General features: G+C 41.6%; 1 protein-coding gene and 1 long non-coding RNA gene across 9 annotated transcripts; one reads left to right on the top strand and one right to left on the bottom strand.

Moving 5' to 3' along the window:
- Positions 1–1,166: 1,166 nt before the first annotated feature.
- On the bottom strand, positions 1,167–8,914 carry LOC111248797 (uncharacterized). Of its 3 annotated transcripts, none has more exons than XR_002672684.2 (6): positions 8,776–8,914; positions 8,435–8,658; positions 6,874–7,113; positions 4,462–4,747; positions 3,681–3,871; positions 1,167–3,250 (listed from the first exon to the last, which is right to left on the bottom strand). It is a non-coding gene; the product is annotated as an uncharacterized LOC111248797 (long non-coding RNA). The 3 variants fall into 3 exon arrangements; XR_015325930.1 differs by having other exon boundaries at positions 1,167–2,946; positions 3,094–3,250; positions 8,435–8,810; XR_002672683.2 differs by having other exon boundaries at positions 8,435–8,810.
- On the top strand, positions 3,708–25,514 carry LOC111248795 (uncharacterized). Of its 6 annotated transcripts, none has more exons than XM_022801744.2 (2): positions 3,708–3,849; positions 22,545–25,514. In XM_022801744.2, the coding sequence occupies exon 2, from the start codon at positions 22,568–22,570 to the stop codon at positions 23,876–23,878; it is 1,311 nt and encodes a 436-aa protein (XP_022657479.1). In that variant the 5' UTR covers positions 3,708–3,849; positions 22,545–22,567; the 3' UTR covers positions 23,879–25,514. The 6 variants fall into 6 exon arrangements, with proteins under 6 accessions (XP_022657479.1, XP_022657480.1, XP_022657478.1 ...); XM_022801745.2 differs by having other exon boundaries at positions 3,709–3,845; XM_022801743.2 differs by lacking the exon at positions 3,708–3,849 and adding an exon at positions 20,550–20,686.
- The last annotated feature ends 6 nt before the right edge of the window (positions 25,515–25,520 follow it).

Here is a 25,520-nt window from a genome sequence, read left to right as displayed (position 1 = left end):
GACTGAGCTCATTTTTGACTAAATGCCCGATGTATGCCTGTTTTGATATTTGTAGAAATACGGATGGCATTTCGCTCAATGGCGATCGTCTGCGTTTTTATTAGAAGCTACAGAACACTTCTTCATGTATCGTTTTCAGAGACCTGATTTCTAATACAGCATTATCACTATCAGATATGGACTTTTACATTTGCTTATTAGTTGTCGAGGCGTGCAAATCTGTTTTCTACAGTGGTCATCAATGTTGACATATTGAGTCCTTCCCTGGCTTTTTCAGAAGTCACGCAACAGGCTACCACCTCGTGAGGTGTTGATTACGACTACTAAATGAAGTGAGCGTACGGAAATCTTGACATGAAAATTTTCGATAGTAGAGCTTTCGGGTTGTACTTAAACCCCGACATTTCTAGCTCGGCTTTGACGGGCCTATGGTTTTACCCCAAAAACGGTGGACCTGTAACATCTACAAAGTGCTGGTTGTCCCATTGTTTTATTGTGATAATATAAACTTGAATGAAATGTCTCGGATCTAGCTGACGGAGCCTGCAAATAACAAATGATTCGGGCAAAAGTACACTACTTTTATTATTAGGGAATTAGTAGCTTCTACCTGCTACTTTTGAGAAACTATTTTTATAGACGTGGTTCGTTATTAGAATTCACCTGCGGTTTGCGAGCCGCACAGGTGGTCTATCAGAAGGTGCTGCTGACACACGATTATCCAGTGTCGGTCGGCTGTAAACGTGTATCGCGCATTTATTTGAGTCCTTTCGCCAGCTACTCCAGAATACTTAAACAACGGCTTCCAGCTCTGAGAGGAGCGAACCTTCTTGTCAAATAATGCGGGTTACCGGTATTTGGCCATTACGATAAAAACAACAAATACTTTTTGTCGAACTTTAGCTATTCAAAAAATTAGCAAAGGTAAAATCGTTGTGGCATTGTCTAGACGACGAGGTCCGCTATGACTTTCTTATCTGTCGTTAATCCCTGCGTACTGTCCATGTACCCTTCTATAATCTCTAGGGTTTGACAATCCATCAGTTGGCAAATGTCTTTACTTCTTCTTGCTACAATTCTACAGTCGTTCGGAACGAAATGACTATTTGCTTCAAATGCTGTAAAACTTTTTATTATTATTTATATTAAATTATGCAAATGTCAATGTATCATTATAATGAATTGAATGAAGTTAAGGAAATGAACTAACTTCGTTAGAAGTTGTATGTGTGTACATCTATACTCAAATTTTGGCAGCTTAAAAATTCGATTAGCGGATCCGTTGACGAGGTCTATTGGACTAACTTTAATTATACGTAAGGACAGAAAAGTGAAACTCTATATATATATATATATATAGAGTTGTATATATAGAGTAATGTTGATACACCTATTAATTATATGGTCTTTGTCGACTCCTACAATTCACTTAGTAGAAGTGGTGTTAGCACGGTATGCTGTGTAGTGTGGGATATTTTTACATCAGTCTCGTTGTTACTTCGTCTTAGTCGAAACAAAGTCTTACAAAAGATTACCGAACGAACTTTACGAAAGGTTAGTGTGATCGGCAAAACCATTTCAAGAAATTCAAAACTGCCGCGCATTTTTGAATATGTCTGTTGTTTTGGTTTATCGGTTGGAGCATGGCAACAGGTTGTTATCGATCCAAGACTCAGGAACGTAGATTTTTATGCACGTAACGAGTTGTTTCAGCGCGATTGCATCGCGTGTCGAGCGTCGTTAACTACAGCCCGAGTACTGGCAAAAATGTTTTGCATTAGTTCACTTAAGAGATTAAATTGACTTGCTTCGTCATGTACCACTTTCGTTTCACGATTCAATTAAATCTCATTAAAAGTTGCAGCGTGATAAAAGAAAAAAAAAAAAAAACTATTTTTACTAAAAGCTGATCTATACTACAGGCTGGCTTCGAAGAGATTATACTTCTCAATGTTCGATTTTCATAGAATTGAAAAAAAAAGAATTGAAGTTAGTCGAACGATGAAAATTCGATCTTGCCATGATACCGATCACCTTGATGAACTGTTACTGCAAAATTACTATTCATTGATCAAATTATTTATTAGTAGTAGTAAAATCATGTCTTCCACTTCCTCCGCTCCTTGAACCTATATTGAGGGTCGAGCAATGATGAGTTGCTCTACTTTCTGTGCCTACGATAGTTAAATCTATGTTCAGAAAAATGGTTTGACAGCTTTAAATCGAGTGGAATGTACCCCCAAAATGCCGATAGTGCAATAAGTATCCCTTGACTTTCAACTGTTTCCACACCGAATCCGATTTTGCCTATTTATCTGATAGACAATAATCAATCATGGACCTGTACTCTACTTTAGCTTCGATTCTGGTATTGCTAGAACATCGTCATTCCTTATTAGCATTACCTTTGTTGTTTCCTTACTGCTCGGGCGCGCGAGCCGCGACCCCATTCCTCTATAACACTGGTGCACTAGCACCGTTAACTGATCCACGAACAGAGGGAGCAAGGAGGCCGCGCCGCTGTTAAATCAACAAGCGCGGACCAAGCGATTCCAGAAGACGGCGACAGCAGCAGCAGCAGCAACAACAACAACAACAACAACGGCAGCGGTGACACGAAGAAAATCGCCGGGTCTGTCTTGAAGAATTTTGTTCACGGCTGATGATCGCGCGGCGCACAGCCGCGGTCAGCTAGCAGCCATCGAGACCCACTTCATTTGGCTTTGTGAATCCTCAACGCACGGGTACGATCATCACCGTCATGACTAAGTCGCCATTGCAGACGACGTTGGTTCCGTTGGAGTCCTCATCCGCTGTCCCATCGTGGCAGCAGAAGCTGCATCTTGGAGCACAGCCTTACACCTATCGTGTCGCTGTTGGCTGTTACCGGACCCCTTATCGTCGTCATTGTGTTTTTTCCGCCGCGCGCGAGGGTTTTTGGCGCAACTGCAAGAATCAATGGAGCAACGGATAGAAGAAAGCATGGATATATGTCGTTTCGTGTTGCCAATCTTACCCAGAAGGTACTGACTGATGCCAGACGCTGGCCTGGTTTTAGCTGGCGTTTGGAAGCTTTCTTTGCCATGATATTACCGCAATAGCTGTTCCGATTATTGTCGATGTCGGAATTTGTGTTGCAGGGCGCCCAGATAATGTCTGTGCTGTTCGCCATCGAGAATAACTATACGGTTTTCGAGCAGGTGAACGACGTCACATTCGTCGAACATTGCACATCACGCACGACGTATTTCTGAAGCAAAAATAAATATAGTATTGTATATAAGGTAACTGGCGATGTCCTATTATACACGATCGCTGTACAAACTGTTCAGTTATAATGCCGTCTTCTGTAGAAAAAGGCTTCAGCAGGAAACTAGGAAAAGGTCAGCGAAAAAGGGGGTGTACGAATGAGTCGGCAGTACAATAAGGAAAACGCGCTCGACTTTCGAACTTGTATTTTATTAGCTAAAAATAAAAACTGGACCGTCTAAATTTGTGATTGATTAATATTTAAATAGACAATTTATTAAGGTTACCGTTTCTTTTCTGCATTGCTCATATAACTCCCAGACCTTTGCAGAAAATTCTAAGACAGTGTTCACCAGAAATAGTAGGACCTGCAGTATTAACCTTTTGACTGTTCGTATTGCCTGATTTTAAAATTCAATATTATAACTTACAAAACTACTTTCTCATTCTGTTACAGGTGGCAAAGGAATTGGCAGATTACAACTCCAGTCCGTCGATCTTCAGCCGGTAATAGCTCAACCAACTAAAAACACCGTTTCCTGAAGCTTGGACCCCAACACCGGCCTTCATTGACTTGAAGTTCCGTAGCATTATCTGTAGGTAGGTCTGGTGCTGGCTTTACCTGTTTTTGATTTAACAATTATTCCATAAGTTATTTACGCTTGTAGTTGAGTTTAGTGCTTTAAGCTTAAGGACGGAAAAACTATCTTTGGCCGTCTTCCCTATGTCTTTCTCTGGACATGCCAAGCAGTACATGTCCACAGCAATATTTCATATTCGGACATCTTGTTCATTTCCATTATTGAATTTTTAATGTAGTCATTAAATCGTTATTGCTTGTCCATTCTTCATTTCAAGAAGATCATGTGAATCTAATCATTTAGAAGTATGCAAAGATACAATCCTAGGTCATAAACGTGTACACAGCCTGCGCATTTTCGTTGGTATTCAAAATTTCCAAATGAGAAGGAATTACATGTCCAAATGGGGAAACTCATCTGAACGTGGGTATCCATTAGATATAGGCTTCCCTATTGCCCTTTCTTTAACAAGCTTTACTATCTGCAAAGGCCTCTAAAGCCTTGTCTATGTATACAAATACCCGGCGTGTAATTTTGTCAAACACTAGAAACCCATAGAAATCCAAATCTAATAGTGTAAAGGAGCAACGAGCCCACATATGTACACTATGGCAGACTTCTACATTCTTACCCTGAAGTTTCTGTTCCTGTGCAAACATGCGTGTGCTGATGGTCGATCGGCCCGGAGCCGACGGCCAAGCGATCAATTTGTGGGCCGGAGCGGGGAATTGAGCGCCGACATCGTCACTGTGATGTTCCAACAGTTTCACTTCTAATACAGACGAATAATTGATCGAGCTGACTTTCCTATTATTGCGTCATCTTTTTTTTTGCCGGCCCCCCGAAGGTTCATTCAACGTCTCGAAGTATCGTAATGAAAATACGTCCACATGACCAAGTGGCATCCTTCTTCCAAACTGGTGAACCATTATGTAGTAACAGCAGAAGGAAAGAAAAATGCGTTTTGCTACAATAGCTTATGTTCTAACTGTTGGCAAATTTTAATCTATAAAAAACAACAGCAGAGTCACCAAAATAGAGAATACATACGCGTTTTATACTTATAGTAGTATAAATTTCTTAGTATAGTACTTAACTTATACTACTATAAGTTACTTATAGTATAATATGAATATATATAGGGGAAATTAAAATGATGCGTTTTTGTCAAAGTTCTTCTTTCTACTAGAGATTGCTTGCAAATCATAGAATCTGATGCTAATTGAGAATCCTTAAGGCATACTAATGCAACAGTAGCCGATAAAAAAAGGAACTGCTCTTAATTGCTATTTATTTCTTACTGCTAATTAATGAAGATATTTACTGCGCGTATTTGGTTGTTATTGTGGTTATTAAACATATACACATAAATATAAACAACACATAAGCAATAGACGACAAGAAGCACCGCTGGTCAAAATTTTGCTTATCAGGCCATGTTCGCTAGGGGCAAGATCTGAAGGAAATTTTATGTCTTATAGTTAATTCATATACGATGACTCTCGGTTAGGGCACGCAGACTGTCATTTAAATAGTACATTGGACCTGTAAGTACTTGCTTCGACGTACAGGACTTTCTCAGTAAATACACAGCAGCCTCACTACTTTGTACTTTTCATTTTGTTAGTATTTCTGACCTCTGCTCCGCTGCAGATTTTTGGCCTAATAAAGCTTGTTGGTTAGCAACGTCCTCCGTATTCAGCCCGGCATCCGTAGTCAGTCCGATTTTGACTTGATTTGGGCTTCCGCTATGTCGTGTCCCTACACTTCATCAATCATTTGCTTTTTTCATGGATACGATAATTGATCGGCTAACCAAACGAGCTCATTCATGAATGAACGCAGAAAGAGCAAGTACATGAAGCGCGAAACGACAAAACAAGAATCATGACAGAAAATAAACACTTTCATTCTTTTTCTTCTTCTTCTTCTACGTATGATCGTTGTTATTAATATTAGTATTATTACCGCTACCGTCGTTGGTATCCGGATCATTATCGTCGGCATCGTCTAGTCAACTTAGGGAGTCGATCCTTCAGCTCACCAACAACTTTTCTGTAGTGCCACTGACTCGCGAGCGAGCCCTTTCACATATACGCCGGCCTGTATATAGCCACATCAATTTGATTGGACCTCTACATCTTGTCCAATTGCTGCTATTAATGCCGATTCTGGGCGGCCTATAAGCGATTCTGGGACATATAAGTGAAGTTGATGTTTGGAAGTCGGCGAAGTCTCTGCTATCCATAGGATGATGAACACAAGCAAAAAGCGAACCCGAGGAGCGATCCGACCAGAAAAGTAATCCGAAGCGAAAGTTATTGCCCACCGCCCAGCGCTGCTGTGATGGATCGCCATCTTTACGGATCCGTGCAGCCGTTGCTGTTTCCACAATCAATAATAGTACATGCTGATCCTACGTATAGCCTTTGTGTGCGCGTGACTGTTTGTTTATGATTGAAAAGTCGGTGCACAGCTCGGACATGACTCGGAACTGGTACTGCCAATTGAGCCTGCCCGGCTGAGCTCTGAAGTGACTGAAGCACTTCGTTTCATTCATTCACATGAGCTCACTAACTAGTCAACCAAAGGGTGAGCGCTATAGCAGATGGCATAGTACCGCAGTGCAGCGTCCTTCGAATACGCCAGCCTGGCGTTCTTCGCTGATTCTGCTACTGGCAGCAGCGGCAATTGCTTGGCATAGTCGGTGCTTGAATTCTAGACAACCATTGGTTGACGCGACCGGCAGAGGTCATTTCCATGATATATATATATATGCAGAACTGTGGATGTGACTGTAGCTTACAGGCGGTAGAAGAGTTATAACAAATAAACACGCGTAGCGTACGGCCAACGATCTGTGCATAGCGACACTGCGGCAGGCGAGAAATGCTCGTTGGAGTACATGAACGACATTCAGACAATTGATTTTGCAAGTCAATATACGGAAAAAGCATACGTTTGTCACAAATCAAAACGTGCGTTAAAAAACTGGAGAGGTTGTGCTGTTCTGAGTCTGCTGATATTCGAAACAAATGCTTACATTGAAATCCGTCCAATCATACGTTAGAGCTGGTAGCTTCCATTTACCGTCCTGCTTTCTTTCGTCGCTAATCTTGTGCTATCAGGGGCGGCTGGCGGGGTGATTACCACGACAGGCTCTACTCGGGTTCAGTGGTAACTCTGGTGACAAAATTGAATGAAGGTTACCGGCGCTACTGGGTTGAGCCGTAAGAAATACAGGGCACATTGCAGAATTGGCCGTCATTTTCATCACGAATCCCTGCATTAATTGGACTGACTGTTATCTCATGTGCTTAGGATCTCTCTCTACTAACGTGACGAGAGGTTTTAGTTTGATTAGTACGCATGAAACACTTTGGTAGCCAGACGAAAAAGACTACCATAGATGGTCCACATAAGCAAAATTTTTGTTCTTATTTTTATCTTTTTTTATTTATTTATTATTATATTATTGTAATATTTAGTTAGTAAGCGGTTAAATCAATTCCAATACGACAGTCCATGTGCGACAGTCCTGTGACAACTCGGATTGAACATGTTTTGGTGGGAGTATTCGGAAAGAATCCTACTAACCATTGGCTCAATATGTTTGTGTTTATTAAAATCGAAAAATTAATAGGGTCCCGCGCCCGGTATCAATGCTAAAAAAGTGAATTTGTTTAATATAAGCGTATGCCTAATCGGCTCGTGTGGGAATTTTGGTGGATTTCAATGAGAGAAGATTATTTCCATTGGCTTTGATGTGGCACCATACGTATTGGTAGCTATGGTTAGTTTAACCAGATGTCGGGTGTTTTCCGGCACTGAACATTTGTAGGTTTGGTTACATAAGATCACATACTGTACCCGCATCTCGATTATATACCGTGTTCGTCACGTAATATATAATTAATTAAAGCAAATGATAGCTGCATTGACAATAACTGTTGAAGTTAAGTGAACTTACTGCAAAACTTGCATCTTGTCTTTACTCCATTTGTTAATCCCTCACCAGATCAATAGAGGTTTTTTTTGTTCTAAACTGTGTGTGTGTGTGTGGGGGAGGGGGGGCCTGATCTTTCTTCACACATATGCGGAACAGTTTGATACGTTTTCGAGTAACTTAATTTCTCTCCGTGTGTATTTATATACTGTAATAGAAATCAAAGCACATACATGTAGTTTCCCTTTTTCGCTCTCTCTCACTTTATATAGATATATATATATATATATACATTAAGACAGAAATAAGGAATAGCAGCAATGTAAGAACGAGGCCATGACCCAGATGTTCAGAAAGAGCGGACAGAAAGAGTGAAGCGTGATTGTTATAGCGCCTTGTCATAGCCATCGCACAACGTCTATTTACTGTATGGTACGTCTATATAGTGTAACTCTTTCGTACTGGCGATCGTAGTAACAACGGCAATCGAAACACTTGCACCCAGTCACAGCATCGCATAGGGGCGCACCGCTGATCCTCTGCCGTAGCAGTTTTGCAGCGTCTCTTTGCTGCTGTTGTGGATGGCTGCTATGGTATCGTTCGTTACGGCGTTGCCCTACACTAGCTAAGCTAATAGTAGTCTAACTATACGACTTACTGATTGTATAGAGAGTGGCTGGCAGAAAAAAAGAACCAAATATGGCTGTCCTGTTGTTTCGGGCTTATGCTCGACGCTTGCGTTGTGGTGATTTCGATGGCAATACAGCGATGTCCGTATAGCTGGCCACGCCAGGGTCTACAAGGGCGATAACAGCAGCGGCTGTGGCCATCGTTATGGCCACTGCCACACACAGCAGAACGACGTCAAGGGCTCAGGAACCCCTATGAATGGAGAGACAGACAAACGGACAGGTGGCCCGATAGACTTGAGATAGACTGCACACGGATATAGATAAATAAGTAGAAGCAAATTGACGACGGCTGGCGTGTCCTGGCTACCTGATTCTGGTTGCGTGCGCTGTTACCGCTGGGGCTGCTGCGGATGGTAAGGACTGTCACGGCCAAGGCAATGGCGATATCAGTTAGCGCACGTAGGCGGCAATAGGACACACGCACATAGACAAACAGCACACGGCAGATAACCGTATTGTGGATATACTAAAGGTATCATCGTGGTCACGTCTTAGAATGAAAAAAAAGAACAACAGAAAGGCAAGAAGTTCAGTAGTTTGGCTAAATCGTGTAATGAACACGCAGTTTCAGATGAGCAGAGCCGGTCAGTGAGGAGGCAGCTCTGAAATCATCAAGCTTTGGACATCACGCATACCTGTGCTCAAACACTTATCTGTACCTAAGTCAATGATCAAAACTTTCTATAAAAATTTATGTCGATTTAGAGACACAATGTTAAAGAGAACACACCGTTGTCGCCTTGTAATAGTTAAGACAAAACAAGAGCACCCAGAGGTATTTGCTAAATAAGTCTGATTATGAAATGCTAATTAAACGATCGGACCGATCAATAAATATCTCATCGGAGTCCGATGTCTGAGCCTATACCCAGTGCACCTGAACAGATACTTCGGTCTCTATTTTCTGTTCTGTTGTGAAGTATTATCCCCATTGCGGATATATCGCTCGCACAGTGGCCGATTCCAACCAACTGGATAATAACAAAATATAAAGGATAAAACCGATCACTGAGCCAAATGTCAGACAAATCCTGACGAGAGCCCTGTCAGCTTTGTTTTCTGATGTATATAGTATACTCTATCCTTGATAAAAACAGGTCGACGACAAATCGTAAATGACAAAATCCAATTCAGAAACAAACGTACATTTCCTGAACGTGTATATCTGTTTCGCTATTACTAACCACTATAACAATTGAAAACGAGATCATTCAAATACATATCCTCAATGCAAAACATAATCTTGAAATATGCCAATTGAAATGTATTCTTATTTCATTATTATGTTCCAAACACATTTTCTTCCATGCCATTGAAATTTGGTGTACAAAACGACTGTGGCTTCTACATCATCATACATAAAATGTTTATCCTACCACATTATGCTACATAAATGCGAATCAGTATAAAGAATGACCATAAGGAAACGTTTTTTCCCTCCTCTCTTTCAAAAGCTCACGAGTATAAGTTATATATTGAAAAGTTATAAGTTAAAAGGCTGCCATCACTAGCAACCACTTCGGGCTACCTGGAAGTCAATGTTCAACCCTATTCTATTGAATGTTACTAATATATTAAACTTACTATATTAAACGCGTATTGCAAGTATCGCCTTTTCATCGATTGATAAGTTATGTCTCGCTAATTTTTTTCAGTAGAGTGGGCATTGCCCTTCGATAATTTCGATATATATATATATATATATATATATATATATATATATATATATATATATATATATATATATATATGTGTGTATGTTAACAAATTTAGATTTAAGAAGATTGCTGATTGTAAGGATCGGTCAGTTCAACTTAGTTGCTGTCCTTCGTGGCCGTAATTGTGACAGCAGGCGCAGTCAGCCCATTCATCCTGTACGCCATCCACACACATACTGCTACTTCTAGGACCTTCGATGATTGCCATTGGAGAAGCCTTCGCGTTGAAGGCCTCTTCTCTCTTCTCGGGTCGTCTTATTGAATAAACGAACGGACGCCACTGGACGGGTGACGTTGCACTGCGCGTCAACGAAAAACAACCTATCTTCAAAACAGTATCGGTGTCCACGCGCCCAAACTACATCTAACGACGTCTAAAGCGACAGCAATAAACTGCTACAACAACAGCACACACAACAAGAGTACCAAAGGCATATATTGTTGAAGGGAAAATAAGACTAGATAATAATGTTGTTATCTGACAATTCTAGACACTTTCCGTTGATTAGCTGTTACTAGCCATATGTATACTAGAGCCAGCAATGCATGGCAAGTGTATATTAAATTTGAATAATAAATATAGCACGATTTTGAAATTTCTACGTTGCCAAAAAAAGCGGTCTTCAACTTGAGACTTGTGAAGTGAGAGAATACGCCTGTCGTCTGATGGACACATCGGCAGGTGCTACTAGCGATTAGCACGCAAATTCAGCTCTCTGATCAGGAAAGGGCTATGCAAGGTACAATAAGATGCCGGCTTCTTACATGTACGAAAAAAAGTCAATTGTTATCTCATAAACAGTACCTAATACGAAATGTATCAACTTCTCAAATAGTGGTTGATTCTTTAAAAAGAGGTGGAACGAGTTAGTTTTTATCGTTTTGGTCGATCCGCATAATAATCGTGGTAGCCTAATGATATATATCAGGCGCCTTGGAGGCAAGATGAGATTTATCTAAGAGCCATCATTGATATTTTACTACGGGTACCTTAAAGCCACTGTAAGCAACGACATGTTGTTATATTAGTGTATCCAATTGACAATCTCTGTTTACGTGTTTTATATCTGCGCATAGGTATATACAAGCCTCGTCCATCGTATTACATCACACACGTTACGATGGCTCAAGCAAGACTATAGCCGACCTTATCGTGAGATAATTTACTTCGAGATTATCGTGAGCGTATTTAGTCAGGAGGAACCTCATCGCAAACCTGCTACATTCGGAGATCCTCAGTTTCGTTGAATAGTACCCAGAAACTTTAGGCGTTTATTGCTGAATCTGAACCAGTATTGCAGTATACTCCTTTAGGATGTAAAGGCAATACTAGACAACAGCACAACGCTCAACTATTAAATAAGAACAGCGGAGACTTAATTATAAATACTAGGTTTTTATTACGAACTTTCCCACCTTTGTCATTTGCCATCCGTCGGCAAAAACTGTCCATCGGTTTAACCATTGCTGATTAACTTCTATGGAAATAAGCCAGAAGTAGTGCTCTCATCCCGTTCGCTTGAATCCCGCTGCCGCGACCACAGTATCACTAAGCGTTTCTCATCCATAAAAAAATACACGATTTCCATTTCTATGGGCTTTCAAAATCGATTAGAATATGTGATCAAAGACGATTTAATTATCGGGCCTTTAATACCAACAACTATTCTGGCCAAGTATACTGGATTTATAGAGCCACCTCAACATCTTGAATTATCTTCACTAAATAGGATTAATGATTTTTCATAAACGGTATTAATGCAGATGATACAGCTGGATCTTCTGTTGCTTCAGCTGGTGGTTTTAATGAAGATGGATTAAGTAACTTAATAATCGGAGTACCTTATGCAAGTCCAATTGGCTAATAAGCCACTCCCTAACGAGCTAGAATTAAGACAGGTAAGCACAGTAAACTTTGTCCCGATCATACTCTTGTGCGTACAATTAAGGACCAGCGGTTTACGTCTTGTGACCCTTCGTCATTACTAGCGTTTATTAAACTAGGTCCATAAGACTCAGCATAGGATTCTCTCGCCACATTAGCCTTGGCCGTTATGCCCTACCTCCTATCGGTGGTAGCATCGATGTTATTCGTGTCCTTAACATACTAAGATTGCCAGACAGCCAGTTAGATCGTGCCATACCGCTTGTCGGGAATGATTGTTACGTGGTTGTCCTGACTCTCCCCGTCAGGGCTTTGCAGATGGTAGTTGTTATTATTGTTGTCATCGAGACAATATTGCCGAGCGCGCCGCCGCGGCCGTCACCAGTCGGAGAACATCTTCAAATAAATTGCAGCGCTTGATCGTTACGCGTCGCTCGCCAGCTGCATTCTCTAGCTTCTTCTTCTGCTATCTCTTCACGCTACGGCGTACTAGACGCTGTCCTTCTGAGTCGGATAGGCAACAGAGACTGCAAAATAACCCCATTTACGTCTACCCATTTACCCGTCCACGCATCCTCACTAGTAATGGTGGATGATAATGATTTATTATCCCATTCATTGAGTGGTGAGTTAAGAACGGAATGGTACATTCAACAAGACGGCGTAGACCGGGGTAACGGGGTCGCCGCAACCCAGATCAACACTCAGATCAGCGTCTCGATCAACCCAGATTCGCTTAAATAGAACCCGAGCCTTGGAACAGCAAGTGCTTCCCTCTCTGCCACGCGCCAACTTTGTTTTCGTCTGCCGAAATGATTATTTTGCTTTTCCATCTTGATGTTAGCCTATGACGTTTTCGTGTATTAGCTTTTTTGCAGTTCGGCCATTGGCTTATCTGATGTTCAGGCTCTAACGTTCGTGTTGCAGAGAACTGCAGCCTTCAGCACATGGAGCGGTGTCCGTTGTTCGAATCACTCATATTTGTCGAAGGTGAACGGATTATAGCAAAGTACTGCAAATCTACCGATACAATGATGTACTGCGGAAAAGTAACGAGTGTTGTCTTTAAATATGGTAGCTTTCAGATGTCATTGTTAATATTTGTTACTTGGAATATCTTTGACAAGGATACACAAACAGGTGCGGATACAGCACAGTTATCTTCTGTAAAAAATTTGGCACTGCTGATACATGCGCCACTGAAGTGTCATAGGATACCACTTCGAAATGTTCGTAATTATCAGGAATAGCAAAAGTTTTTTGGCAATATTTCTTCAGGCTTTCACAGATGAACCTTTTAGGTGTGCTGATATACATAAATAAAGTCCATATCGAATGCTATCCGCGGTTTGCTTCACCGCTAAAAACGTTGCTTTTGCGCTACCTAAATTTCATTCATCAATACACTGGATTCGGTCAAGCTCGCCGGCAGTATCTGTAAAGGACCATAGATGATGGCGTATCGAGTCTGTCACACGAAGGTAACCGAAGTTACCAACTTGAAGTGTACAAACTCCAAAAAATTGTTCCACACTGCGAGGATGTATTATTTGGTCATCTATCCATGAAGAACAAACATCACTATATACAATATGGAGGCATATGGTCTGTTAAATCTGCAGCAATTAATTAGGTACATGCTTTATGTTGAGGGTCTCAGTACGGAATATCTAGCATTTAATGCTTAGAAGCCCGATAAGACGGCGAATCATCTATGCATTGCAACCAAATAAATTAAACATCTTACTCGTTCAGAATCAATGTACTACGTTTTGTGCCTCGCTAGCGGAAGTACTCCTTTTTGTACCATATTGAAATAGACGATCTGTCAGACAATTTATATCGTTTGCGACAACCATCGACGGTATACCGTGGCAAATTAATTTTCCCCACCTCGTTCACAGTCGTTGAACCGATCAAGTTGCAGAAACCAACTGTAATTGCCGTCGAACTTACCGTATTTATAACTTATCCGCGTCCATAGAAATAGATAAAACACATCCGACACGGATTCATTTATTAAACAATTTCGTCATTATTGCTGTTTTCATTGTTGTTGTTATTGTTTCTCTTAATGTTGTTGCAAAAGGCTAATCGAGGTCATGCCGTGGGCTGAATGGATCCAGCGTTGGCGAAATATTTAGCGTTGTTCCACTTAGACAGCCCACTTTCGTTTTTCTGGGTCTCCGTATCGCCACTTCACATCGCCTCAGGAAACAGAAGGGGCGCTGCAAAGTCATTTGTCTGACTCGTTGGATAGCAGGCGGCGCTGCGTGCTTGCTTTGAGATGGGCGAGCTCACCCCACGTTAATACGTTTGGGACCCAACACGTGACAGACAGACAGAATGAAACAAAAAATGGGGATGGAAAGGGAAAACGGCTTTTTCCGCAGCGTTTGACCAACAAAGGAATCGATGTAAAAAGCGAATGCCTTATGATTCCGCTCTTAAACCCGGCTATATATGTTACACGTTCCACGCCGGAAAGTGATGAAAATCGGTGTAATGACACTTAGAAGTCTGGCAAACACCGAAGTCTGTGTTTGATAATTGACAAATAAAATATATATTTATCTGATGATAACATCTGAGGATGTTAAAAAACTGGGACACTGGCAATTATTTTGTAAGTGATATAACTTCAAAAAGCCAAGTAGAGTCGATTGTAGTGGTTCATGAGGTAAGAAGTTAAATTAGTTAATCTGCTGACCGGTTATTGACTGCTGCGATTCCACTCGCAGGTTAGGACTCGATTAAGGACTATGCGAAAAAAACAAAATATACTCAAGCAAATAGTTTCTGTTTGTTAACAACCTTAGTTTTCATTCTGTAATGAGTACGATTATCAGAAAAGGGCTATAGTTCATTTGTACCGTTAAATGCAAAAAATGAAGATAATGCCAGTAGCCCCGCTCTTCTGCTTTGCTATTTAGTCTCTATGAGTTTTGTTACAGAGACACGAGTAAGGTCATTCTTTTCAACCTTAAAATCGTCACAAGAGGCTAGCTTTGAAAAAAGAAAGACTAAACATTCAGTCAATTCCTAGCAAGGAAAAAACATTGTAACAATGTAATATGTTCTATAATGTAAAATAATACTATTTTACATTATAGAAATGGCAAGCGAATGAGCGAAAGCTTTTGGGAGCTGCAGCCCGAACCCTTTATGATGGTACTACTGTAGAAGATCACGCAAAACAGGCTCTGATAACCTTTTTAAAATATCATGCGTTCTAGGGTTTGCAGAACAGAAGAGCTGATTAATAAGTCTACCGTTTTTATAGTTAACATTGACTATTCAGGGAAGTATATTTTCGGAAATACCGGTAAAAAATTTTATACAAGGATAAACTGCATTTAGTTACCTAACCTTTATATCGATTGAGCTAAACAGGTGTCTGTTAGGGTAAGTCACCTGGATCAATTATATATGTATATAACATCAAACGAAGAAACATTAAAATTAACCGGAACGTGACCGCTAAGGACACACTTGGCTGGTGCACGCAAATATAATAATGACAAATCTATTAGAATTTTATTAACATTTAGTTAATTTGTTAGCTTTTATTTAGTCGTCAATCTCTTCGTCGAAAAATAGCCTGTCAACAAACACGTGCCTCGAATGGGTGACGACTCGTAGGAAACACGCGCAGTTATTTACGGTCTATGTATCGAAACATTTTATTCTATTAGAAGTTATTATCGGGTTGAAATAAGCTTTATATGTTGTATAAAAATGTTTAGGAATGAATGTAACTCTTGCCAATTGTCAATCGCCATAGTGGCGCGCTGCAACCACTAGACGGTAAGGTCGACCGTTCGAAAGCCCTTTGCCTTGTCCACTCTGGCATTTCTAGTTAATATCAATAGTGACTCGTGTATTCATTCTCGGTACCAAGATAAATGGCCAATCCACGCTATGGATAACTGATACCTATTTTTCATCAAAAACGGGTTTAATAGGACCATAACACAAACGTGAAATAACATAATGGCACCTTTCTCTTTGGTCCTCTGTCGCCTTCCTTCCAGTGATAACGCAATGGCTAACGTGTTTACTTGCCAAAATTAGAGACATATGGTGGGCTGGGTCTGAAATCGGCCATGCAGACATTTCGTTTCGTACTGCTGGGAGCCAAGTGCACAAAGGAGTGCTGAATGGCAGTAGCTGACGTACAAACCCAAAACATTTATTTCAGCCTTGACTGCGTATACATGTTACAATCAAAGGATGTGTGAAGCTCTAACTTACCTCAGACAATTAGCCTTCAAAGCTTATCTTTGAATTATCTAAGAGCACTATCTCGAAAATAACTACAGCACAATATGTCTATTCAAAGACAATTATAACAAAGTGACCTTTAGAATCTGCATAATAAAATCTGCATATACAGTCTTGTTTTGATCGGACTCCTCGACGTCCGTTTGTGCTAAAACGATTTTTTGATGGACAAATCGATGTACGCCGACGCATTTTGTGGTTCATCGGCATAGTCCACTCGAAATATTTTTATTGTACTCGCAACCAGTAAAGACGAAAGCTTAAAGAGTCTCGTAAAAAACGTTACATCATTTTGCGATAACGACTAATACCTGGACGCTACCCTAAATTTAGAACCGTTTAAACGTCATAACAAAGAAGTCAGATTACTTGACTCAGCAGTGCGGTCATGGTGTTCACTTGTTGTGATTATAGTTGCAGACCATGAAGGAGCTTTTGTGATGACGGCAAAAGGAAACTATCATGAAGTATCGCGGTCCAGAAATTGCATAAACTCGCCGAAGTGAGTGAATAGACCTAGGCGTGTTTATACGAATCTCAGTAAGATAACGGAAAAGGGACTACCGTTGTTGGGAAACATTCAGCAGTATCAATTTGACACGCCATTCGGCTGACATCATGTCACTTGGGATTGTCTCTCTCTTTCTTCTTGCAGGTGCCTTTGCGCTTGAAAGAGTCGCACAAATGACTGACGATAGTTTCTATATATATATATATAGATCTCTATGCTTGTGTATAATGTAAGTTTATCATTTTAGTGTCAATAACGTATTTCTTGGACCTTAAATGGAGGCAACGTTTGAAGGAGAACGTCATAGAATAGCTAGTATATTTATCGAATTACTCAACAGTAAGACGCGTATGCGTTGCGATATAAGGGCGCATATAACTTATGTGTCGTACAGTGTAGTACATCTGATATGAGTGGTGTCAAATCGGCGCGCTATACGACCAGTCTAGCTAACGTTTATTATTAAATTAGAAAAATTTACGCCCATATTTTTCGACACTGGTTTGGATGGAGGTTATGTTTAAGGTGTTGTGGGCCGCCTAAGCCGACGGCGTCTCTGCTAATGAATGCAAAAGTTTCAGTACTTTTTATTGTTACTGTTCTAAGAAGAATACGTGGCCCGACACAAGTCTAGCTATAAAGATAAGTGGGATTCTTCGAATCTATGTACGTCCGGAAGTTCTATATACTTATAACTTATGCTCGATCCTGCAACGCACGTGGACCTAAAATACTCTCATGCGATTCTACGATACACTCTTACCGAATCTCTAGTCTACTTCCAAGGACCTTCTAAGTAGAAACCAATATGATAATTGTAGTGGTCCTCCCCAATTACATGAGAATTTAGGTTCACGTCGCAGATTGAAAAACACCTTGTTCAATTGAAAAATCTGAAAATCTGAAATAAATTGTTAAAATAATCAACATCTATTGTCCTGAGAGTCCTTAAAAAAATTTTTCTAAAAAAAACTTATTATTCTATTTCAATGAATATAACAAGTATGTTTTACAGTGCGGGGTTCGCGTTCAGGGTAATCTTTGGAAATATGGTATTACCCGCACGATTAAAATCCTCAGTTTATTTAGGTGTGACATATTCTGCATCGCGATATAAGGATGGACCTAGGTTTAAAATTCCAAATACACCATAATCTACATTGGCGTGCATCCCGGAATAATTCAAATGTATGCAAAAGGATAGAACCTGTCACGTAACAAAAGTAGGTTTATTGTAACCTGTCTTTCGGTTCATGTTTGTCGTATTTTTCCGATGACATTGACAAATAATAGGAGTTCTATCATAAAAAGCTTATTACACTAATTTGGTTTACTACTAAAAACGTAAGAAGGCGTAATTAGAAACGTCATGCTACCCAAATGACCCAACGAAATATCAGTATTTGTGTGCACAGGAGCCCGCAATACGTACTATAATCGCAATTGTCTCTTTCGTATAGCATGCGCATACATGCGTACCGCATCATCATGGGTGCGTTCCTTCATGACGTTTTCCAATAACGATACACGCTGACGAGAACACAAATTCCGTGTTAAACTGACAACAAACTGCCCCCGAACGACAATGATCCTCTTTTTGGTACTGCTCGCCACAGATCTCGTTAGCGACGTCCATAATATCAAACGACGAAGGTCGACATGGTCTGGCAGCCTTGTCCCAATTTACTGCCATCTTTATTATGTCGCCTGATGGGGTAGCGCAGGCTGACGATATGTTACCACCACCATGTAACTGTCAATTGGCACATTCAGTGTTAGCATACGTATCCATAACGGGCAGTGGCCTGTAGTCGTTATGAAACCGAGAAGAATACATAGGGTAGACATCTAGGCGTAAACCTACTATTGGCGTGCTAGTGATAAGGCTTTACTATGGTGATAACAGGAGGACGATGAAAACAAATAAAAGTATTTAATGAGACCAATGGAACTACAAGATATAGCTGTCACCGTCGATGACGAGCCTGCGTTCGTACTGATAAAACGATATTGATGTTTTGTGGGTATAATACTATCCGCTTACTCGGAATCAAATTCATGTTTGACGATGTATGTTTTATAGGCTAGAAGAGAATCCATTTATTACGCAATTACTCTTAATCAGTAGTTAGCTTAGTTGAGTATTAATGGCAGCCGGCGTATGACGATGTGATCTAAAAGTAGGGCGCAGGCGAATATTTCATTAAGAAAACTCGGAAATCCAACATCTCAACGCTTCTAAAAATTCTTAATGTACTTACATATTTACATAGTTGTAGGAATAAGTAAAATGTTTGCCGTCGTGGCCTAGGCTTTTTGTCTAACATCATCCGTAAAGGGTCTAGTAGGCAATGGTTGCCTTTTCATGTATGGACTCATTATCATTTCACTGAGTAGATGTCATGGAATAAGAGATTTAGTGCGCTGACGCCACAACCAGCTCTTTGAGGGTTGCATGAGAAGGTCGTAACGGAAAGTATGGCGTCCTTATGTCGCCCTGACAAGTTCTGCGAACGGTCCAATATGTAACGCCCGTCGTAAGCCAAAAAGTATTTGTTCAATCACTTCCAGAGCGAAGTGTTTGTAGGGACGAGGTATTCACAGTAGTAGATGTTTGCTGTTGAGATCGCTCGTTCGAAATTCTTTGCATGGTGCAGTCCAGGAATCATGAATCAAATATAAAGCACGAGTGGACGCTTGCGACCAAATCCGAAACGAGACTTAGTAAGTACTAAGCTGTACGTGTATTATGTGAAAGATCTACTTTCAAACTCAATTATGGTACTTGCAAGCCCAGTGCCTAAACACAGCCTTTTTGAAAACATTAATTGCAAAATTATTTCGTCTCGTTCCAGTTAAGTCAATGTCATACGCCTTGTCTTCTGATGAGTACTTCCCAATGTCAGGAACACAATCTGATTTGAATGCATTGCAAATCCGCGTCAAACGGATGTTGTTGTTTGTCAATATTGTGTTTGCTATTAAAGCAACAAACGATTCTTTTTCCATTCGTCAACGTGTCGTTTTTGTTCCCTTCGTCGTGCCACCTGTGCTGTGGCATGAGTTCTAACAGACTGGTGTATAGTCGCATGTTAGTCGTAAACACGTTAAGATCGTGAGTAACGGCTGCTACAGTATCGGTCGGCGTTTACACGGAATGCGACGATAGGAGGGCACCGGCGTGCACGCTGGGCGAATACTGACGATAGAAAGAAAACAGCAAGAAGAGTATGAAACAGCAAGACATGTGTACTTGTGAGAAAGTCGCACCTCTAGCACCACTGTGTTTATTATCCGACGGCTGAAGCAACCAGCCGTTGAGTGCATTGAAGTATGTAAGGCCATCACGTATTGCTGCGGCTACCGTCTTTGTATCTGTTTTGTAGTGTCTAGCATTGACCTAGTTCATGTGCAAGCCGAAACTAGGCTATCATCTTATAGGTTGCTACTAGAATTACTGTTGTTGACGCTGCCCCTCCCCCTGTTGCCGCTACAACTACGGGCGCGCTGCATTCTGACGCGTCGCTGATGAAACCACCGTTAGGCGATAGACGATAGCAACGTAATAATACCCAGAAGGTAGCTGCAGGCGCACCCTGCAGAAGCCTCGAGATTCTAATAGTAGCAGTAATATTTTCATAGTGGCAAGTAAGTGCTATGGTGTCCCTGCTAAAAGCTTTCCACCGATATTATCGCTTCTATTCCTATTACTACTACTGCCATTGAAGCCGCCTTGTAATGGGGATACTCCTGCTGTTGGTGTAAAAGCACACGGCTTGGCACTCCGATGACGGCGCCTGATGCTAAATGTCTGACTCAGGTAAGACTGCGTGAGCTCTGCTGAGATGCTTCTATCGACCGATCGATCGATCGATCATTTTTGGAAAACCGACAACAAACAAAACTATAACCACATCATCAACAATAACAACCGTTCCTCATCTTTGTTATTATTTCTATTCCGAAGACATTAACAGTAGTAATAATCGAGCACATATATATCACGCGAACACAGCGTATTGTCAATGCGATTCCAAGACCATATGAAATATCTGCCGGTTATGGTTATAATTGTTGTCCTCGTTATCGATTTGTTGGCCACATATGAATGAGTTGTTTGTTTCGTATACTAGTATAGTATCGAGTGCGATGTATCTGTGACGTGCGTTCGGCCATCCAGCACGTTTTTGTGTTCGGGCCTGATGTTGACATTATGACCACAGAAAATGCAGCTCTTCAGGTTAAGCGGATTGCTATTTCAATCGTTGTTTTTCCCCCATCTCTAGTTCGTTCGTGACATAACGGTAATCGGGGCTGGCACCTTGACCCGATTTTCTCTGTAGTGGAGGATGTGGCACATTTTCGTCTGCTACGGCTGCTGCTGTCCTTTGTTGCTGCTGCTGCTGCTGCTGCTGCTCCCATTGACTCTGCCCTAGGCGTAACGGCAATCAACCCGTCTACGCCGCGACTGTTCGGCGACTGCGAACGGCGATGCTTTGGTCGAATATCGTTATCGTCGTTGTCGCTGTAGCCTAGCTCTCACAGCAGCAGCATCGGCCGTTAGTTCGTTGTTGTCGTTTTTGTTGTTGTCGTCTCGTGCCGCTGTCTGCCGTCTGTCAGCGTTAACCCTTTCCTGCATCCTCCAGCCATGGTGAACGGCGCGAACTGCAACTGGAGCGCGCTCTAGATCGTCGTTTGCTCCCCAGTTTGCTCATTCATATAACCCAATAAAATAGAATAGCGGGGCGAACTCTTGAGCATCTAAGGGACTATCTTTACAGCAGCGACGAACTCGACGACGACGAGTTGCGCGTAATGTTAGACCAGTCCGAGCTTGTTACCTGTCCGTATCCTTGTGTGCTGTAGATCGTTTTCTAATGGGCGTTCTCTTTTCATTTTTCTATACGATCCTTTCCTTGTTTGTATGTGGACATCGGTTATGTGCGCTATACGCCATTGTCATGTGATATGTAATATACGCGTACTTTTCTGTGTTTACATGTGTGTGCTGACGACGCACGTAAATAACGGCAATAGGAATAGAGTAGGTGAACACGTAGGTAACTGGGCATTCACTTTTCATGGTCAGTAATTGGCGGAACGTACTATAGATTTCGTAGGTATCAGAACAGATTAATGAGTTTTTTCGAATTTGTTTCATTAGTTGACTAGCAGTAATTTTCTTATAGTGTGGCCTTCTGCCTCTCATTAAGAAGCCTTTTCAATCGGTTAAGTATCGGGCCTGGCTGTGTATATCTTTGTTGGAGACAGTCCTTAAACTTTTTCAAGGTTCTTGGAGGCCTTTATATCGCGGCGTTATTAAAAAACATATTTGTAAATTGCCGTATGTATTTTACCATTTTTCTTACAAAAGTGTGAAAGATTTCTTCGATCAAAAGACAACCAATTCTTCTCTTTCTTAGTCAATTCCTATACAGTCCGGCTTATGGGATCAAATCGCCGTATATCCGTAATATATAAATAAACGAAGATATCTATAAAATATTAACGATAATCAACAACGATCGCTTAATCGGTGACCACAAACTATTCCTTTTCTTTCTTAAACCCAGATGCTAAAAACCCAGTCATAAAATAGGCTTCGAAGGATGAAATTCTAACCCTCTTTTTTGTGTGCGTTGTCTTTGTTTCGCATCTCACATCCCTTTTCATTACAGACATCGATGCCGTGAGGTATCCGATGGTGGCAGACGAGCCCCCCGAGAAACAGCAGCGCCTGGAGATTGCGCTCCTCAACGGCAGTCCACCAGCAGGAACTGGCAGCTCGGACATCTGTGCAACACCGCCGCCACGTCCGTGGACTATGCCCATAGACGTTGGCAGTGCATTAACGCCTATGGGCGGAGGGGGAGGAGGGCGCGATGCATTGTTCCCGCAACGCAAACAGCGCGAGTTCATTCCCGACTCGAAAAAAGATGATTCATATTGGGATCGGCGACGTCGAAACAACGAAGCGGCGAAACGGTCGCGTGAGAAGCGCCGACTCAATGATATGGTTCTCGAAACTCGCGTCCTTGAACTCGTCAAGGAGAACTCGATGCTACGGGCCGAACTAAATGCGATACGCGAAAAGTACGGCCTTGGACCAGCCATGCTCCCAGCGCAACTTCCACACGGACTGAGCCAGTTACTGCAGGGACCACATCCTCACGGGACACCGCATCCCCCTCCGCCGCACGCGTCACCACCTCTTCCCGATCCAGTAACGGCGATTCCGCAACGTACCGTCATTCATCAGCCAATACCATTGCATCATCCACACTTACAGCGCCCATTACCATCACCAGCCGCCCCACTTGCTGCCCCCGGAATTCCCACAAGTAATGCGAAGTTAATTACGGCGCTGTCGATGCCTAAAGCACTATTACAACCGGTGTATAGCCCAGCTCCTCATCCTCCCAATCACCCCCACACATTGACACCACTGCCACATCCTGCCGAGGAGCCACATCACAATTCGTCCCGAGGTGAAGAGAGTTCACCGCTTTCCTCGGGCTCCTGGGCCTCGGCCGAAGATCAGCCCACTGGAGCTTTGACGCCTTCTGCAGGGACAGCATTCTCCCTTCCGCATAAATTACGCCACAAATGGCTAATTAGTGGCAGCGATGCAAGCACCTCACCAGAACAGCGTGAACGCGAGGACGGTGTATCGTCCGATGGAGACAGTGGGGCTTCATCGACGGATGTGCCTGCAAGTCCGCCTCGGCCGGCAAAATCACGTCGACGAGTGATCGTCAGCGTAAATGGTCAAACGAATCTAAAAAGCGAAAATATTCAATTGCGTTCCGAAATGCAGAGGTTGGCGGAGGAAGTAGCGACTCTGCGCGACATTATGCTGCATCCTGGTCCCGGTGGGACGTTCGCCGGTAAAGGCGCCCCAGCTGAAGCCCCAGTGAGTCCGCCTTCAACGCCCGCGGAGCCTGAAGACCTCCGCAAAGTAGGCGAGAGCTCGCCGTCCTCGTGTGGGAATTCTAGCGGAAGTGAACATTAAGATATTACTCAAACCGCTGCCAAGCGCTAAAAGACGGACCCATCCGGTGCTCTTAATGTTTCAATGGCGCGCTGCTTCCAATGACAGACTTGAAACCGCAAACAAACGAACGAACAAAAATACTACACTTCCACAGACGTCGCCTAGTAGCCTTTTCTACTAGTCGACGCTGCGGTACAGCGACTGGAGCATAGAACGATTTTTAATTAGATCATCATCACACCTAAGCACCATTGCCTGCAAAAACATTGTAGAGGACTTCCAGGAATTCGTATAAAATAACATATACAGTAATAGAAAGATAGCATCACGCTAAACAATAAACAGTTTGCTCTATGTTTATTCATTGACTGATGCTAGTACATCAGTAGCAGTGATAATGCGACACTAACGACGAACGTGCATTTTATCATTATCTATAAATACTAGCAACCCACTTTCCTTATCCTTAATATAAGTGTCTTGTCGCTGGTGATGTCTGTCTGTTAGCGGGAGGGCCATTTTCGATGCGCACGTCTATTTCAAATTCTAATGGCCTCAGCGGCCCCGTCAAGTCTGTCGCTAGACCTAGCTGACAATAAAATAGATCTAACACTATGATGATGATTACTGAATGCGGATTCTGCGATGAACTGGTGAAGTAAAGGGTAATGTTTAAGACGGACAACTATGAAAGTCTTGCTGAGCGAGCCGCCCATATGTGTATATATATGCTACTCTTTTTCCCCTCAGAACTACTCTCAAATTTATTGCCTATGCGCTTCTATTTGTTGTGCGAACCTACAAATTACATCATCGGGCCTTATGTCCTATCCTGCCCTTACGAAGCCAATTAGGATACAGGTGTATGCTGGACATCGATACAGGCTATTTATTCATTTCGTCTGTCAGCGACGCTGAAACTGTTGGACATGACGCAGCTTGCAGAATAATGAAAACATTTCTGGCTTTTTAATCGATCGAAATGTGAATTAAAAAAAAGTTTTATATACGACAGATAAAAAATGGTAAAGAAGAGAACGAATTATGTGATATTTGATGACAAGTCACTGCTTTGTTGTCGGAGTAATGAGATATATATACGGTATAATAATGATAATAATTGTAATATTATTATTATTAATGATTTTAGCAGAGTAATATAACTTATATATACATATATAAATATTTTATGTTGGGAGTACTCGTTGGAGGAACACGGTTACTTTCATGGTCTTCTCGAAGATAGCCGCCTACCAAATGTATATAAAAATATTGTCTGTAATGAACACGTCGAATATATTTGCTTTCTCCTCCCATAACAATCGGATTGACCGTATAAAACTGCCGTGACTACTATTTAAGTGCCTCGAATTTATATCTTCAGTACCTTGACACAAAAACTATAAGATTTCCCAAAAAGTACCCAATGATAGACGGATCTGTTGACAATTACGCAAAAATTGAAATTTTTGTGTGAACGGGTCACTATATATATATACGCCGAACTAACGTCCGCAAACCTCGGAATGCTCTCGTAGAACTAATAATAAAAAAAGAGTACAATTTCGTATCATCTCTACGCCTTTATCGCCAGCGGTTACCAAAGATTACCCAGATAACTATATACTTAAAACAAGAATAAACAACACTATTCTATATA

Source organism: Varroa destructor, unplaced genomic scaffold (genome assembly GCF_002443255.2).
Source record: "Varroa destructor unplaced genomic scaffold, Vdes_3.0 BEIS01000004.1, whole genome shotgun sequence".
NCBI classification, from domain to species: Eukaryota; Metazoa; Arthropoda; class Arachnida; order Mesostigmata; family Varroidae; genus Varroa; species Varroa destructor.
Note: the sequence above shows the minus strand (reverse complement) of the source record. Positions and strands in the feature narration are given on the sequence as shown.

Excerpts from the sequence above, each read along its gene's own strand:
- LOC111248795 (XM_022801742.2), top strand. The coding sequence starts at position 21,791 with ATGTGGACATCGGTTATGTGCGCTATACGCCATTGTCATGTGATATGT. Across the intron at positions 21,951-22,544 it reads CTGGGCATTCACTTTTCATG|ACATCGATGCCGTGAGGTAT; the intron begins GTCAGTAATTGG and ends TTTTCATTACAG.